Below are 18,488 nucleotides of genomic sequence, written 5' to 3'. Positions count from 1 at the left end.
TTACAGAATTTCAAAGATAGCGATCGTTTGAAAAACTAAAAAAAAACATTAAACATTAAAAAATTGAAGGCATAGTTGAAAAATATTGGGGAGTTATTGCTCAATATAGAGAATGTCACCAATTTCGTTAATATTTCGTATACTAACTAAATTTCACCTTCTAATCACGAATCTGTTGTTGAAATGCGGGGGTCACATGTAGAAATCGAGGGAAAAAGCAGATAAAGTGGATTTTTGTATCGCATTGTTTTACGAACAAAATTTTTACTAAGCTTGCCTAACCTTACCAGAAATGGTTCGTGGGGCTATCCGTGAATGGTTTGTGGGGCTACCCATGCATAATGTACAATTTCTACGCATGACTCCCGCATTTTAACAACAGATTCGTGATTAGAAGGCCAAAATCAGTTAGTATACCAATTATTAACAAAATTGGAGACATTCTCTGTATTATTCATTCTTACCAAAATTGGTAAGAATTGAATGAGCTAAATTATGATGTAACTCTTTTTAATGTAGGTCTACTGGTAGATTTTTAATTGGAGTCCAAACTCAAGTATCTATAATTTTTAATCCGATAGTAAACAAATCAACCAATCATTGTGATAGCAAAAATTCTCGACCACAAGTTTATTTTTTGACTCGCATGACTTCTTACAGCAATGGAGTCCATCGATGACACAGAAGACATCTATCATGTCTGCTTTGCAATTTTTTTTGTCTTACCTTGCGAAGATCTTTAGCCAGTACAGAAATCATTTCCGTTGTGTTCTCTTCGTACATCTTCATCAGCTGCTTCAGCTGCTTGATTCGGAAGTTCAAGTCTCTGGTCTTCCCGCTTTGGAAGGCATCTCTGGCCCTTTGCATCATCTGTCATCGAAGAAGATGAAAAATACCTTATAATGCTTTAAAATTCAACGGAAAGTTCGAAAGTCTACAACTTGACATGCTTGACCACCATGGCAGCATCCTACTTTAATTATACAGGGTGTCCCAGAAATAGGTGGTATAACTTCACGAGCGTGTTCCTTACATGTAAACAATGAAAAAGTTTATATGAACATAGGTCCGGAAATGTTTGGTTTCAGAGTTATAGGCTGTCATAACATGTGCTCACTGGAATTTGTCTCATCTTCCAAGGGTGGTTTCCTGTAACACAACAAGCTATTTGCTGAGTGGGCCCTGTTGAGACCATGTAAGTTGACACGGAGTGGTGCTGACGCCGGTATCTTATCGGGCGTGTGTCCTCAACACAAAGAAAATAAATAAGAAACTACAAAACCTCTTACAGTAAGTGTATATTAGGAATTGACATCCACTAAATTAATGAACTAGCCCAGTATTTCAGTGCATTTAACTTCCTTCCAAATAGCAAATTCTCCCCACACACTACAATAAAGCCTGATCTGGAAACCAGACAGGGAACTTGCGTCCGTGCAGACTAATCCAAGCAATCATTCACCCCAATCTAAACTCTCACCCCATCATACTCTCCCCTCAAGCTTAAAACAGTTCTGGATACCAGAATGGTTGTCCCTCCTGTACATAGCATTTCCTATCGTACTATCTATACGATAACTAAAACTAACCAATAAACTAACATAAACTAATCCATAACTACTATTAACAAGTTTAATTAACTACCAATCATACAAATGCACAGTAAATTTACAATAAATTTTAAGACTTGTTCCGGTCACCAGAATGGTCTATTAAAATAATACAAACTAAAAATTATTAAATGTAGCTATGTATAGAATCTCCATGTATTATATTTTCTTTTTTTGTAATTGTATTTTATGTATGAAAATAAAGACGAGAAGAAGTAGGATAAAAAGGCGGGGGAATCGTTTAAATTCAGGAAACTGACGTCCTGGTTTATTTAAAGGTACGAGGACATTAAGAGCATACCCTCGAAAGTATGCGGGTGGAGGCGGGCTACTTCGGGAGGTTTCCCCCCTTTAGATATGTATGTGTGTCTCAAAAAGTATTCTTTTATACTCACTCAATATGTTCTGCACTATTGTCTGCTTCATGTTCTAATTACGTATTGTATCATGATTCATTCCATGAACTAGTGTATCTTGTATATCAATTAAATTCAGAAGGAAAAGCTTTGTAATGAGATGTAGTGAAAATTTAGTGATCCAATGAAATGTATGATAAAGTTATGAATGTATACATTCTAAAGGTCAATAAATATTGTATTGTTGAGACCATGTACACCAATCAGGAATGATCAGATATGCACTTCATGTATGGTTTGGCAAATGGCAATGTTGTAGAGGCCGGTCATTTGTAACCCACACCGAAGATGCCCAAATAGAAAACATTTGTGAGTATTCATCGCCACCTGTCTGAATTTGGTAATTCACGCAGCAATGTGCTACAACTCCTAACTTTCCTAGGCATCTTCGGTGTGGGTACCTTTCGTGGTACAAACGACTGGCATCTACAGCATTGCCATCTGCCAAACCATACATGAAGTTCATATCTGCTCGTTCCTGATTGGTGTACATGGTCTCAACAAGGCCCACTCAGCATGTACCACTCATCAAATAGCTGGTTGTGTTACAGGAAACCACCCTAGGAAAATAGACAAATTCCATCCTATAACTCGGAAACCAAACATTTCCGGACCTATGTTCATATAAACATTTTTTATTGATGTAAGGAACACACTCCTGAAGTTTTGCCACCTATTTCTGGGACACCCTGTATGTAGGGATGGACGATATCGGAAATTGGATATCATGATATATTGTCACAGATGATACGATATTTTATTTCCATATCATGATATCGGCAAAATATCATCTTAACAATATATGTTGCCAAATATCATGACGATATATAGTCTTCTTCATATCGCCTGGACGATATTTTTTTCAATATCGCAATATATCGTCAACACTAATTAAATGCAGGTTACTACCAATAGTGTTTCACATACATTTTCTACTTTTTACTTTCTAAAACTATACACAACACCTACAAGAAACATGTTCGCGAATGGAAATTACGAGGCGCATCCAGAAAGTAAGTTTCCCTATTTTTTTTAAAAAAAACCAACACAGTTTCAGGAAACCATTTATTGGCAACAGGTACAGCAAAGGTTCAGCTATTTTTCAACACAGCAACCACCAGAATTTGAGACACTTGTCGTATCGTGGTATCAACTTTTGGATCCCACTGTCGTAGAACTATGCTGCCTGTGAATGGACAGCGTCTGTTTGAATTTCATCTTGACCGGAGATCCACTATGCTGCCAATGCATTGACTGCTGCTTGGTTTCCGGGGTGAAGTGCGAAATCCACATCTCATCGCCCGTGACGATCCTGTCGAGGAAATCATCGCCGTCATCATGGTACCGTTGCAGGAATGTCAGTGCTGCTCCTGAATGTTTCATTTTGTGTTCGGGTGTCAGGTTTTTCGGCACCCACCTGGCACACAATTTTTTGAACAGCAGGCGCTGCGTGACAATCTCATGCAACACGGATCGCGATATCTGGCTACTCAACTCCGTAATCGTGAAGCGACGGTTCTCTACGATGCACTGCGCACCAGCTCAACCAGATCATCAGTGATGAGGGATGGACGCCCACTGCGCTCTTCATCATGGACACTTTGACGACCTTCCAAAAACTGCCGACACCAGCGACGCACCATCTGCTTACTCATAATGTTCGGCCCATAGACCTCACAGAGCTGACGAAGAATGCCAATTGGCGCAATGCTTTGTGCATTCAGGAACTTTATCACCGACCGAACCTCGCATGCGGCGGGAGAAGGAATACAAGCTTCCATTTCGGACCACTGCTGCCTCGCTACTGGCGGGATCTGTCCGCCTGGCATATGATTGATACATCTTAGCTCTGCTGCGCATGCGCAATTTACACGGCTCATTATGTTTAATTTCACGGGAAAAAATAGGGAAACTTACTTTCTGGATGCACCTCGTACATTCACAGGGTTGCTATGATTTTTTGACTATGAAATTCCCTCACATTTTCAAGCTCTCAAGTACAAAAAAAACAAACATCATAATTTTTGTGGGGCCATTGATTCACTGTACCCATATCGAGAATTAAGTAGATTATTTTTTAATCAACTAATTTCAAAAGTGGTTCCAGCATTAGGAAAGCACAAATATGGAGATATATGATCCAACGTAAGTAAACACCTGCAATTTCGGAGTACCTCTGCTGCTTTCTGTTAGTAAAAACTGTTTGTATGGACATTAAAATAGCGAAAGAAGACGTCGAAAATACCTATCAGTACCGAACCTAAATACATAAATTGATTTGATTTGCTTTATTTTACTTCGCTTTTTGTGCCACTTTTGGATGATTTGCGAAGATGGTGATGATATGATGAAATTGATGAATGGACACTCAGAAACATCCATGCCCAGGCTAGGATTCAAACCCAAGAACCCTAGCGTCGTAGCATGATGTGCCACACTCAGCCACAGAGGCCGGCAACTACGTAGAATTATAGCTGTTGTTGTGGAATGTCATTTTGGGGGCTATATTCACTTCTGCGAAGCTTTCGGGCTGTTCTGCTTCACAGTAAAGTAACACACTACGGTAACAGACATACTTTATTTCACAATAACACATTTCCGCGAGCTAAAAATAACTGAAAACGTTCATAAACAACACAATCTTCATAAACAATGCAAACATTTTACTTTCTCAAGGGGGTACAGAGGGTCAAAGGTATCATTTGTGTATTAATACCTTGTGTTCTTCAATTAAATATACAGGATCGTTAATCATTATGAATATTCACTTTCATCACTTTTCTGCAAATTTCAATCTACATGAAGATAACACTAAAAAATTTGAATTGGTATCAAATGTATCGGGTGCTATAGTCACTTGCATCTAAGGTAACAGAGGTACATAATTTCACCATAACATTCATAAACAACATAATCTTCGGACACCATGCAAATTTTTCACATTCCAACAGATTTACTACACAATTTACAGAAACAAAAATTTCTCCATATACTGTGTGCTAATAAAGAAACAAAAAAAGCAGCATTTCTACACTATATATGTTTTCTGCACTTTTTATGTATACTTACTAGTATTATGCAAAATAAACAAATAACAGGCTAATGTTTAGTACATAAAATTCTATTACTGTCATAATCTTGCCAACAAAATTTCCTTTCTTGCTACACAAAAATGTAAATGACAAGACAAAGATCTATAAAATAATAGATAACCTCTTCTTCACCTATGATCATATTGTCAACCTACTTTAGTTGCCAATCAGTACAGTTGGATTATAACTTTTATGTTGATATTCTTTCTAAAACCTGGTATAATAAAGTGAAAATTAAATATGTTACCTACGAGTTTATGTAGAACCAAAATTCAAAGGAGACAAATTTTGTACCACACTGACAATCATAAGAACAAAAGGAACAAGTAACAGAACTGAATCATTTTGTGGAGTGGGTAACAGTTCATTATATCGGAGACACATTTCTTCATTTTTACTGAAGAAACTACTTATGGAAATGAGTTTCCCCAAGCTTTCCAACGTTCATCGAGGTATTTTCTTTCATCGTGGAATATATTTGACTGGGAAATCATGTATTTTTCAAGAGAAATATCTCACCGATGAACAATTGCCACTGCTTTCACTATGTGAACTGCATGCTGCGTACGTTTGATGACGTAAGCCCCTGTCAGTGTTTCCAACCCCTTTTCACTATGCTTGCCTAACGTAACCAAACCTAACATTATCGGAAATGGTTCGTGGTGCTAACCATCAGCTACCTGTGCATAATGTAAAATTTTCACGTGACGAACATGATGGTAGGTATTTTTCGGTGAAGAAGGTTTGAAACACTGCATAACCACAATGAGAGTCAAAATGTGCCCACCATATTGTGTGTTACAGAAGCAAAGAAAGGAATCAAAAAAATCGCTCTGTTTGTGAAAAATTGTGTTGTTTTTTCATGTAAAAAGCATAACGGCACCTTGAACTATGTTTCGCAATACACAATTGGTCAGTACGAACCATACAAAACACAAAATATCCGATTTTAATGTGTCTCTGATATAACGAACTGTTACCGTGGAGTGGAATCAAAAGAACTAAATCCGCAAGTGGAAATAAACAGAAATTACACAGACTCCAGAATGAACGTAAAGTTCAGATAATCTGCAAAATTCCCTGTTTTCCGGATGCGTAGCAATTCTGATTTACAATATCCCCATCCCCATTAGATTAACGGTAAAAAAATGAAACAGTACATACATCTGAGTAAGAATTCATCATGGCTGTCTTTCCATTCACGTGGAAACCTGAAAAACAGAATAAATATTTTCACTATGAAATCTATGTTCATGCAAAGATTTAACCATGCACTGCTTCTCTAAATTTAATTTAAATGAATCGCACAGAAACCCCAAGCACAAAATTGCTTAACTTAACAAATAACAAATAACTTTTGGAAAGATGGAAGATATGGAATTGTTATCATGAGGTAAAAGGACTACAAGGAAGACATGATAGACAGAATAGAAGGATGGTAGTGTGGCAATGGACCGAGATGATGAATGGTTGACCGACAATTCAAATTTGAAATCTGACAATTGTACCAGGCCCCTTGCACCGGCGGCATTCCTACTATATTTAACTCTTTGGTGTAGAACCCAAGTTACGTTAGCCCCATCTAGTTCACTGCACTTGTTGACACTCAGTGTAGTGCAGGTGTATCCTGGTGTCAGGTTGGTGCAAGGCTCTTCGACCTACTAGACATAGTTGTGTTCAAGTTTAGAAAATTCAACAAATGCCTGTGTTTTGCTTGAAATGTTTTAAAAAACATTTTATAATCTGTGGTTCTACAGTTTTTATGCAAGCAATTGAAGGTGACGGAGGTGTTCTCCAATTTATTTACTAGAGAAAGTAGTAACCAAATAAGTTTTTCGGATGAAGTATCAGAGGTTCTAATGTACCGGTCACTGTTTGAAATTTGGATATTACGTGCGTAAGGTGTAATATATTGCTGTTCATAATGGCGATATTTCTCCGGAAAGAAGTGAGGAAGCCATGTTTTGTGGAATGTAGCCACTGCATTGCTCTGTCTACAGTGTTGCCACACAGTGTGTTTGTCACTTGAAGAGGAAGGACCAGTTGAGAATGACAGACAGCAGAGTGTGAAGATTGTAAAGGTTGTGCAACTGCATTGCTGGAGTGTGGAGCAAAATTGACTTCAGCTGATAAAGAACGCGATGAGCAGAACAACAGTGACAGCGACAACCAGGAAGGAGAGGAACATGTAGAGTGTGTGAAGAATGTTTGCCAAACCAAACCTAACCTAACATTAAGTGAAATTTTCAAGTTACATACGTGACCGGGAAATTGTAATGTCAGATTCGTGTTGAGGAGGCCTCATGTAGAAAGTATACAAAATTTCAAACAAATTGGGGAACACTCCCGTCATCTTCAATTAAGCCTTTTTATGTACCTTTGTTGCACTAATTATTGAAAAAAAAAAAAACTGCTATTCAACTTATATTGTAATTAGGGCTGGCCTAAACTTCAAAGTGTGTAAGAGTGTCTCGTAGAGTCTGCAAAAATACCCTGCGACACTTTCAAATTTCCTGGAAATTATGCAAATTTTCATTATTTTCGTATCAACATTGTGAGGAGAAATTGATTTTGTGACTAATTATCTCATGTGAAATTATGAATATTTTAAAGATAAACTATGTTTGATTGATATGGTACAGCTCCAGATGTAATCAACATTTATTTCTTACTTTCTCCTTATTTTCTCATTTAAATTATGCACACACACACACACACACACACCTTCTATGGAATATAAAAGATGCCAATTAAAAAGAACTCTTTATTATTATTGTGCTTTTATGCTCACTTTCACTAAACGTATTCCTGTTCTCCTGGGACATTCTGTATGAGAATTTAGTTACACCCTGTATTTGGCTATCCTTAATCTCCTACACATTGTTTCTTATAGTTTCAGTGTTAATTGGTAAGATTAGTAACATAGGTGTTAGTATATTTACAAAAAGTATCGGTTCCGCCCTATTTATAATCATTATTGATTCCACTTGGCATGATGAACGATCCGAGCAAGGGCTGGACGTAAAATTACAAAGACATGATCATAAATACACTCCATAAAATCCGTGGTACAACAGCATACAGATTTTTATTTTAAGAAAATGGCATTAAGTACAACGTTATATTATAAGAAAAAGAACCGGTAAATGTTCGATCTAGGACAAACACATTTCTTCATTTTTACAGAAGAAACTACATACGGAAAATATTTTTTTTATCCTGTACATGAAGCAGATGTTGCTGCATTTCATGAAGTATTCTAACCACGCCGTTGTTTTGCATGAACATGACATGTCCAGGATACGTGGTGAACTTGATGCTGGGTGTGGAAAAACCAGTCGACTTTTTAGTTGAACATGGAATCGTGAAGAAGGAAATGGAATGTCCAAAATGTGGCAGTGGATGTAAGCTACACATTCCAACGAATGGAAAGTGGATTTGTGTGTGCAGGAAGAGAGTCCAGGGTCGTGGAAAGTTAAGGTTCAAAAGAGTACCCACAAGTCATTGTGGCTATCTTGAATGTTACAAACACTGAAAGATGTATACTTAAATAAAGAAGAAACAACAATTTTTTTTTACTATGTTTGCCTAACCTATGTGGATGGTTTGTGGGGCTATCGTGAATGGTCAGTGTGGCTACATACCCTAAACAGAAAAACTAAACCGTTACACACTTCCACAATGTCCCGCAATGCTATAGAAATTAATTTCCGTAAGTAGTTTCTTTGGTACTTCGGTGGCTCAGTCGGTAACGCGTCTGACTACCATGCTCAAGGTCCCAGGTTCGATCCCCGGCCGGTTCAAATCTGGGCACTTCCACCCAGCGTCGAATAACATGGGTACCCGGGGGAAACCCTGGGGGGTAAAGGCGGTCAGGGGCATGGTGCTGATCACATCACCCCTACTCACGACCGGATCAAGAAAGTGTGTGGCATTACCCCCACACCCCCTATACGCCTTCATGGCGTGGTGCTGAGCACAGGGGAACACTTTACCTTTAAGTAGTTTCTTCTGTAAAAATGAAAAATGTGTTTGTGCTAGATCGAACATTTGGTAAAATTTTAGTATGCCCGAAACGTATTTCTTCAATTTTACAGGAGAAATTACTTACGGAAATCATTTTCTGTAGCGTTGTGGAAGTTCGTGAATGTAGTTCTCATCCATTTTAATGCAAATACATGTTGTTTTCTGCGAAAATCTCTATCCGACATGCTGTTTCTGCTGCCGCCATTTGCTTTCTGCATGAGAGCACAATGTTCCATGTGTTAAGATGACGTAACCCCATAGTCAGTGTTTCAAACTCGCCGTGTTTTCATTAGAACATGACGTGTCTAGTATTTTTAATTTTTTTAATTTCATTTTAACTATGCTTGCCTAACCTAACTTAACCTAACCTTACGGAAAATGGATTTTGGGGCTAATGTGAATGGTTTTTCGGGCTAACGTGAATGGTTTGTGAAGTATTAGCATAATTTCAAATCCAGGCACGAAAGTAGGTATTTTCCGGTGAACGAGTTTGCAACGTTGCATAAATCGACAAAGCACTTGCACTACGCACCCTGAACCAGTACGCTATCGCTTGCCATAATGTGTTACAGAATTGAAATAACAAGTAACAGTAAGTACTCGTAAATGTAAGAAATAGACATTATCTTAGTTAGAAATGCATTATTTCACCTTAGGAAATGTTCCACATTCCAAAATAATACGTTATCAATGTAAAAGAGTGCTAAATATATGATTTATAGGTGTCTCCCCCATACTATAATAGTACCAAAATAAAAAATCAGTAACACGAAAGTAGGTATTTTTCGATGAAGAAGGTTGGATACTATTATAGTATGAGGGAAACACCTATAAATCATATATTTCGCACTTTTTTACATTGCTAACATACTATTTTGGAATGCGGAACATTTCCTAAAGTGAAATAATGCATTTCTAACTAAGATAATGTCTGTTTCTTACATTTATGAGTACTTACTGTTACTTGTTATTTCGATTCTGTAATACATTATGGCGGGCGATAGCGTACTGGTTCAGGGCGCATTGTGCGAGTGTTTTGTCAATTTATGCAGTGTTGCAACCTCCTTCACCGGAAAATACCTACTTTCGTGCCAGGATTTGAAATTATGCTAATATGTCGCAAACCATTGACGTTAGCCCCACAAACCATTGACGTTAGCCCCAAAAACAATTCATGTTAGCCCCAAAAACCATTTTCCGTAAGGTTAGGTTAGGTTAAGTTAGGCCAGCATAGTTAAAAAAAATTTAAAAAATTAAAAATACTCTATACGTCATGTTCTAGTGAAAACACGGCGAGGCTGAAACACTTACTATGGGGTTGCGTCATCTTAACACACGGAACATTGTACTCTCGTACAGAAAGCTAATGGCAGCAGCAGAAACAGCGTGTCGGACAGAGATTTTCGCAGAAAAAGACATGTTTTTGCATTAAAATGGATCAAAACTAGATTCACGAACTTCCACAACGCTACAGAAAATGATTTCCATAAGTACTTTCTCGTGTAAATTTGAAAAAATCAGTTTCCCTTATACTATAATGTTACCGAAGGTTGCAACACTGCATAACCACTGATCGTCGACAACTCTAGTCAAGATTTCTCCGTCATATTGCGTGTAACGCAAGCGAAAACGAACAAACAAGAATTACTCGGTATGTCGAAAATTGAGATTATTTGCGTGAAAAAAAAAAAACGAAATTGTCACCTTCAAGAATACTTAAGAATGCAGAATACGTAAGTAAAAATGCGAAAAAGAAGAAAATAAAGGAATTTCAGACGTTTCGGGGATACTAAACTTTTAATCGAACATTTAATAAAGAACCTTTCTAATCTAGTGATATGTGATGGTATACCATATTTTTCAAAAACCACAGTCGGCCTAAACCTAGTGCATTGTATACGTATTTAAAAATCAACTTAAAGTATGCTTATATATCATTGTTTTTATTCGGTTGTGGAATTTTTTCAAATCAAATTTGATTAATTATCAATTGTTATCTACATTTTGTATTAGTAATGTATAATACGTACATAATACATTGTAATGTTATATGACGTTTCCTATACCAATCTTGTAATTAGTGTTCCATGTATGGTTCTTACAGGAAATAAATCTATCTATATTACTTACTTTGGCTAAGATAACAAGTTCGATTTGATGGAACCTCCTTTGAAGAAATGTTTCTGCCACAGTTTTAAATGTACTCCGCAAAAGTCAATCACCTGTTTATCTTGCAAGACCTTACTAGAATTAAATAAACTAGTTTCACACACCGTCATGAACCACAATCAAGTAATTTAATGATTTTCACACTATCATTTAGAGTATTGCACAATACATGTTCTGTGATACAAACAAATGAACAACGATTATAGAAGAGTCGAACATCAGTGTTGCCAAGCCACACTAGTAAAATGGGTCTTCTCCGCACAACAGTTTTGCTACCTTGTGTACTGACGTCAGACGAGGAATGCCTACGAGGTTAGGTTCCGTTAGCTCCCCCCCCATACGTACATTTCCATTCAAGAAAACCACATAGAACTACGAAGTAAAAAGAAACAAGCTCATTGTACAGTCACGGACACTTCTGAGTTGTAACAGCCCCATTGAATTTCAATAGGATCATTACAACCCAGAAATGTTCGCGACTGTACAACTTGCGAAAAATTATAAAATGAACAGAATTTATGAAATGAAGTCCATCTTATGCACAGATAGGCTAGTCGAGATTGTATATACATGTACTGTTTCAAGTGGGACTTGAAGAATTCAATTATTGTCCACCAAAATTGGAACTCTGGACCATTAGATTTTTTCGTGGTTATCAAGCACGTACATTTCAGAAGGGGTCCGAACGAGGCGTCTCACGTAATAATAATAATAATAAAGTTTACAATTAATAAGATTATTGTATAATAATAATATAGGCCAATAAATAATAATAATAATTATTATTACATTAACAGGTAAAAAGTTGATACAAGAATAGATATATAACAACATGCATTCATTATCTAGCATATTTCTAGTCAGGGTTGTTAAAGGTCCAGGAACCCGAAAATTCCTAATAGGTCCTATTGGGTTGCGCAACAGGACCGGAACCTTTTCTCTCGCATAATTTAAATTCGGTCCAAGTTGCGTATTGTTTCATTGAGAAATGGTTCCTAGACCGGATTTCAATTGATCCGAAAAAAAAAGTTCCTGGACCGTATTTAAATTCATTCGGAAAAAAGGTTACTGGACCGTATTTAGATTGATCCGGAATAAGAGGTTCCTGGACCTAATTGAAATACTTAACAGATAAAAAGGTTCTGTATTGTCCAGAACCCAGAACTGGATTTCTCTCCTGGACCGGAATTGAATTTATTTAAAATTCCTGGATTTTTAACAATCCTGTCTCTTGTTAAGATCACTAGAGGGAGATTATTTCCGCAACATCTTTGGCTGTTATGCATTTGAAGCTTCGGAACGAGTCACAACTCTCGAAGCAGCCAATCAACGAAGCGAGCCGCTGACATCATCTCAACCCAGAACCTATCGCTATGCCCCCTGCTCAGGCTGTACGCGCCCACTAGGCTCGCTATGTCCGCTGGAGCTGTTCCGAAAGTAATTCGACTCTAACTGTTAACTGTAAATTGTCCATTTTTAAAAATGAACACCAAAATGGTTGTTAGGTCAGATTATGAGCAATATCATCACTAGACATCGGATTTTAAGTTTTTAACCTATTTTTTTCCTTTGCAGGTAAATAAGAACAAGTTATATCAGCGTTTCATTAAAAAAACGAAACAACTGACGAAGTTTTATAGTGTCTAAAATAACCTATTTTGCTTATTAGAACCTATTTTAGGTTTATGTGCCTAAATTAAACATTTTTTAGGTTTTACAGGATTTTTATATCTCACAGAGGTATTTACTAGGTTTGGTGGCGAAATAATTCAATGAGTAGCGTGTTTGAAACATGTTTTCTGCCGATTTCCCTCCCTCCAACTATATGATGTTTATCAAAGCTTTAAACAAAAGAACGTTTACCTGCAGATAGTGGCGCCGAACGGAGACAGTTCCCCCTTACTTCTTAGCCCTGCTCTATAGACTTTTAATGCTAAGCCTTGCCTACTAAGATAAAGTAAACTGTCCTTGCCCCCCTTTCCTACCCATTCTCAGGCACACAATCATCTCTACTGCCTGCACAGTCCCAAGTGAAAACTTCTGAGCCTTGCTCACTCTCGTGTCAGTTTGGTCCTTTTTGGCATTCACGCCTTGCGAGGTAATGTTTCAGCATTCAAATTTGCTTTGATTGATTGATTTGGTGTTTTAAGTCGACTTTATGCACAGTAAGGCTAATCGGGACTGTACCTACAGTTTAAAGTGGGATCCGAACCACTATGTGCCTCGAACCCGGAACCCCTTGATTACAATTTCTCTACTGACTGTATTTCTGTTGAAAGATAATTTTTAGCTCGCGAAATGATCCTCACAGACAAAGGTGGAGTTTGAGTGTGGATAACGCAAAAATATTAATGGTGGTCACTATGACCATGATAAAATTCAAGTATAATTCCATATTTTCAAGGCGAACTTCCCAAAAATTCAAGGATACAAACAGACGTTTTCAAGGCGAACTTCCCAAAAATTCAAGGATACAAGCAGATGTTTTCTCTATTCCAACCTTACATATTACAAACTCTCACCCTCCCTTCCACACACAAAAATATTAACAATTTAAAGGGTTTGTATGATTCCAATGTACCAAAAAATTTACCTAATCAACTTCAAGATATATTATTTTGCAATAATCTTCCGTCTTGTCAGACAGATTGTCTGCAAAAGACACTAACAAAGTTAACAGATTGAGAAAATTTTGTTTTATTTTCCATGTAGCTTTCTTTTTCTTCCTAAAAAAATCTAAACTGAGAGAAACTTGCCTCAGGGCATTTATAAACTTGTACAAATTTCATAGGATTTGGATTAATAAAAGTTGCAAATTTTTCACGTCTACGGACAAGAAATTCGAATAGAGAAAACATCCGGTTGTACCTTTTGTCATGTTTTGCCAAAATTCATAAATAATTTTCAGAGCCAATAATTCACGTATAATTTGCGGAGCCAATAATTCACGTGTAATTCCCGGAATTCAAGGAATTCCAAGTGAATAGCAACCCTGCTATTGTGCAGAAATTATACATACGTAATTCATTTTTCATATCAACAAGTAACTTTTTCTAACAGCACAAGTGCAGTATTATAACAATTTGTAGATAATTTTGAAAATGATATAAAGAAATGAAAATTTGTTTAGAAAATTAATATTTGATTATTACGTTTCTTGGGAAATTTTGTTTTTAACGATTGTATCTAATCAGTATTTTCCAGGAATTTTGAACCAAATTAAATCTTTTTGCAACCTATTTCAGGATTTTTCGAGCCTAATTTAAGGTAACGTAAAAATCTGAGGTCTAATCATTACTAGTATAATTGCACGCCTGAATTATCGCACTGTCAACATAAAGTTGTATAAGTGCAATCTACTCCTTGCCTTTATGTTAAGTCATGCGGAAATAAACCAACTTTACATTATAGTAAATAAGTATTTTGCTTGTTTAATTACGGACTTTGTAAGTCTTTCGGCGGGCACGACCCCCCTGGTATATTCTTGGTGGTTATTCTTTCTTCATTTCATCAATTAAGCTCTCTTCCTCATTTTGCATATCCTTAACAGTTACAAAAATGATGTAAAATAACTCAGTACATGCGAGCACTTTTTCCTGGCTCATTACGTAAGCACAACAGAAGATAATGCCGGTCGAGGCAATCTAGACTCATAAGTAGCCCGACAAAAATAGTGACAGTAAGTTTATCTCATTGTTGTCTCTAAGTAAATATCAGCGAAAAGTGACATGAAACAAAAAATGAAAGAAGTAACTCACCGTTTTGTTGATTCATCGTTACCTTGCGACCCAGCGCAGAAAGACACAACACAATCGCACAACGAAAAGTACGACGATGATTCGGGCCAAGGTCTGACTGACTTTAACCTTTCGGTTTTGTTTTTCTGTCAGCTGAATGCTGATTGGAGATTGCAGCTGGACGACCTTCATGCATCGAGGAAAATGTTTGCGCGAGCCAAGAAAAATGCATGTTAGCAAGCGGAAGAAAAACAGTTCTGCTTGATTGCTTTACAGTGGCAAATTCTGAGAAGCAAGACATGTTCGAATTGAGTAAACTGTGTGTGTATGGGTCAAGGGGGGAGGGGACAGCTTCTGAAACGTTTATAAACATAAGTCCCTTGTGAATTACACTGTCATGAAAGGACTTTCAGATGATAACGTTTTGGCGTCTCGTTTCGACGCTACGAGCCCTCGAAAAGGGGATTGTGCCCTTGCAACTACCAGCGTCGGTGCAAGGATTAATCATCTAGGGGTGCTGAGGAAGTGCGGAATGAAATTTAGGGGGTGCGATGTTGAACAGAAAGAAAACACGAAATAAATATGGTAGCATGTTTTAACCACTACATCAAGTACCAGTCAACTTTCAGTAGGCATCTGACTATAAGAATATGCCAATGAAACTGAAGATTTGATATTATGTGATTTTTGTTATTTGGCTAATCGCGACGCTGAGGTTTTGCATTACGGAGGGAAGTGGCGCGATTTTCTTGGAGATTGAGTGCGCAGTAGTATCACACAGAACCCATCGGTATATATCGCGGGAGAAATAACTTCCAAAAAAGTAGTTTCCCTTTCCAGTGTATGAAACAATGGCGAACAATTAAAAATACTGTATTAAAAGCAGAACGAAGGTATAGTTTTGGGTAGCTATATTTGACATTAAAGTGTACTAAAGTATAAACTCGAATTATACACCGAAAAGTAGCCGGCCGCCGTGGCGGAGTGGTTAGCACATCGCGCTACAACGCCAGGGGTCCTGGGTTCGAATCCTGGCCTGGGTATGGATATTTGTAAGTGTCCACTCGTCATCAATTTCATCACTCATCCCCATCTTCGCAAGTGGTACAAGAAGCGAAGTAAAATAAAGCAAATCAATCTATAAATACACCGGAAAGTAAGAAAAATAACGGAAAAAATGAAATTAAGAAAAACTTCCAAATATTTGTTGAAAATGTTATCTCAACATCAGACCTCATGTCATAGCCCATATTTAGACCATCACGCTATTTTTCTACTTCAATTTATTTTCGCTCTGTGGTACATATTTCACAAACAAATCATGGCATTATAAAAGCCCACATTTGTTTTATGTACCGCTAATATCATAACCTATACAAAGCAAATGAGAAATCAGAAAACGCTGAGTTAAAACATACCTGCAAAAAGTTTTCGGAGGTTGCAATTCTATAACAGCGTCCAAGGCCGAAACTAACCACCACTTTCTCTTGCGAATTGCCACCGCAACCTTTGTGCTTGACAGATAACCAGTTCCCTTAGCCTCTGCCAGGCTACAGCACCCGGGAGCGCTGATAACTCCAAAACCCATATTTAAACCTTCGCCCATATTTAGACCTTCTCCTCTACATGTCAACTCTCTCTCTCTCTTTCTGGCTACGACGTTTCTACCGTGACTGCGCATGAAAAAAATGAGTGAGGAAGCAAAGGTGGCGACACTATTTTCTCGATCCTCTGTGAAGGGGTGGTCACCTCATGACTCCTTTGATCCACCCTAGTAATACATATTATACTAGCCCTTCATCTTAAGAGCCCGTATCACCGCTGGTGATGATACCTATAAAATAGGATCTTGCGTCAACGTTCTGTGCTCGAACAGTCAAGTGTGTCGCATTTAAATTTTACTGAGTTAAAGATCAAATATGAAATTTGTTATGTCGCGAAGCCTTTTTTTAAATACATTATTTATTACGTAGTTTTCCTTATCTCAATTTCGTAAAATTCACTTGCTCGCCAATTGTATGTAATAACTTAAATCAACATTTTAAAGCACAAGAAAGCTTCAACTGTTCTTCTACAGCAAAGAAATGAAACTGATCTTACATAATTTTCTTTAGAATGTCTGTAGTTTGTCGACGTACAGAGCAATGTATGTAAATTTTAACTTCGACTTTTCTAAGCTGGTCGCGCTAGCCGTTTCCCCCTCTGTACCGCTCGCGCCCCTCATGAACCCCCCTCCTCTCCCGTTCCTTTTTTCTTTCACAATCGGCCAGTCTTCCTCAAGTGGCAAGAAAACCGCATGCTGAGAGCTAGGAAAAGAAAAAAGAAGGCAGGGAAAGGTTTTGGGGGAGAATCAATGGTTTGGGCGATGCTTGTAAACAGTTCTTCACTACGCGATATCCTAATATTAAATCACGATGGGTTTGTAGTGCAATGACAACAGTGAAGGACGGTGGATTTCCCCAGTATATTGTTCACAAATGGGAAGAGCTGATTGCACAGACTGAAGTACACCTTTACAAAAGGTTTGTCCGCGAAAGAAAAATTGTGCCAAATTATAACTTTTTTTTTTGTGAGAACACGATAGTCCATTATTAAGGGATTTTTTTTAGGGGGAAGGTGACTGTACCCAAAGTTTTTAGGTAAATATTGTGAAAATTCTATCTGGTGGTGGATTATCAACCACTCACGCAAATGAATGACTTTTTAGCTGTCGATCATAAATAAGTTCAATGAACGTTCATTGTCAGTTTGAAATATTTCTCAGGGTCAATGGTAAAAAAATACTTGACCTGTTATGGAAATAGTGCTATTTTTAAACATTTTGAACGTCCGTTCAATTTAATTTCGATTTGACTCCTTTCATGATTTGTAACTAGGGGGATAAAATATATTTACTTAATACTTTACTGCGTTATTTTTTCACCAATTACATATGTATATTACAGTCAGACCTAAAATCACTTTATTAGATGAATTTCAACTTCAGTGGCACCATTGTTCTCTGCTGGCGCTTTATTTTCCATCTGTCGTTCAAAGACTAATTTACGTATAAACGTGGTTTAGTACCGCAAATTCAAAACAACTACACATAATTTATTCATGTGCAATATATGGACAATTTATTCTGCAGATACATACAGATAATACAACTAAAGAATAACATATGTGGAGGTGTTAATAAGAAATTTGCTGGTGGGAGAGTCCAATTACATAGGAAGTAATACACTACCCTTCCCCTACGTAGTTACTTGGAACTTTCGTCTGTTTGAAAATAGTATTTACTTTTATTTCTATAAAAGCATAATGTTGTTTAAGAAGGGTTATAAGATTCCTCTGCACTACATTTCTAAGTGAGACTATTAAGCAACTTCTCCCTCACCCCCTTATTTACGCAGCGTATGCAAAGAGTGTGAATATTTTTTGCTGAAAATGGAAAAT

The 18,488-nt window shown here is 37.3% G+C and overlaps 1 protein-coding gene across 3 annotated transcripts in view; it reads right to left on the bottom strand.

Moving 5' to 3' along the window:
* Positions 1-15,173, bottom strand: part of LOC145981868 (aldehyde dehydrogenase, dimeric NADP-preferring-like) — an 81,303-nt gene extending 66,130 nt beyond the window's left edge. For 2 of the 3 annotated variants that reach the window (XM_083115327.1, XM_083115328.1), the window contains exons 1-3: positions 15,072-15,173; positions 6,283-6,329; positions 727-870 (exon numbers count right to left, since the gene is read on the bottom strand). In XM_083115327.1, coding sequence (XP_082971453.1) covers positions 727-870; positions 6,283-6,329; positions 15,072-15,087 — 207 coding nt within the window. In that variant the 5' untranslated portion in view covers positions 15,088-15,173. Of the gene's footprint in view, positions 1-726; positions 871-6,282; positions 6,330-11,274; positions 11,466-15,071 lie in introns of those variants that run through there. The other variant, XM_083115329.1, reaches the window with a different exon arrangement.
* Positions 15,174-18,488: the final 3,315 nt, after the last annotated feature.

Source organism: Lepisma saccharinum, chromosome 30, assembly GCF_977018435.1.
Source record: "Lepisma saccharinum chromosome 30, izLepSacc3.1, whole genome shotgun sequence".
NCBI lineage: Eukaryota > Metazoa > Arthropoda > Insecta > Zygentoma > Lepismatidae > Lepisma > Lepisma saccharinum.
Note: the sequence above shows the minus strand (reverse complement) of the source record. Positions and strands in the feature narration are given on the sequence as shown.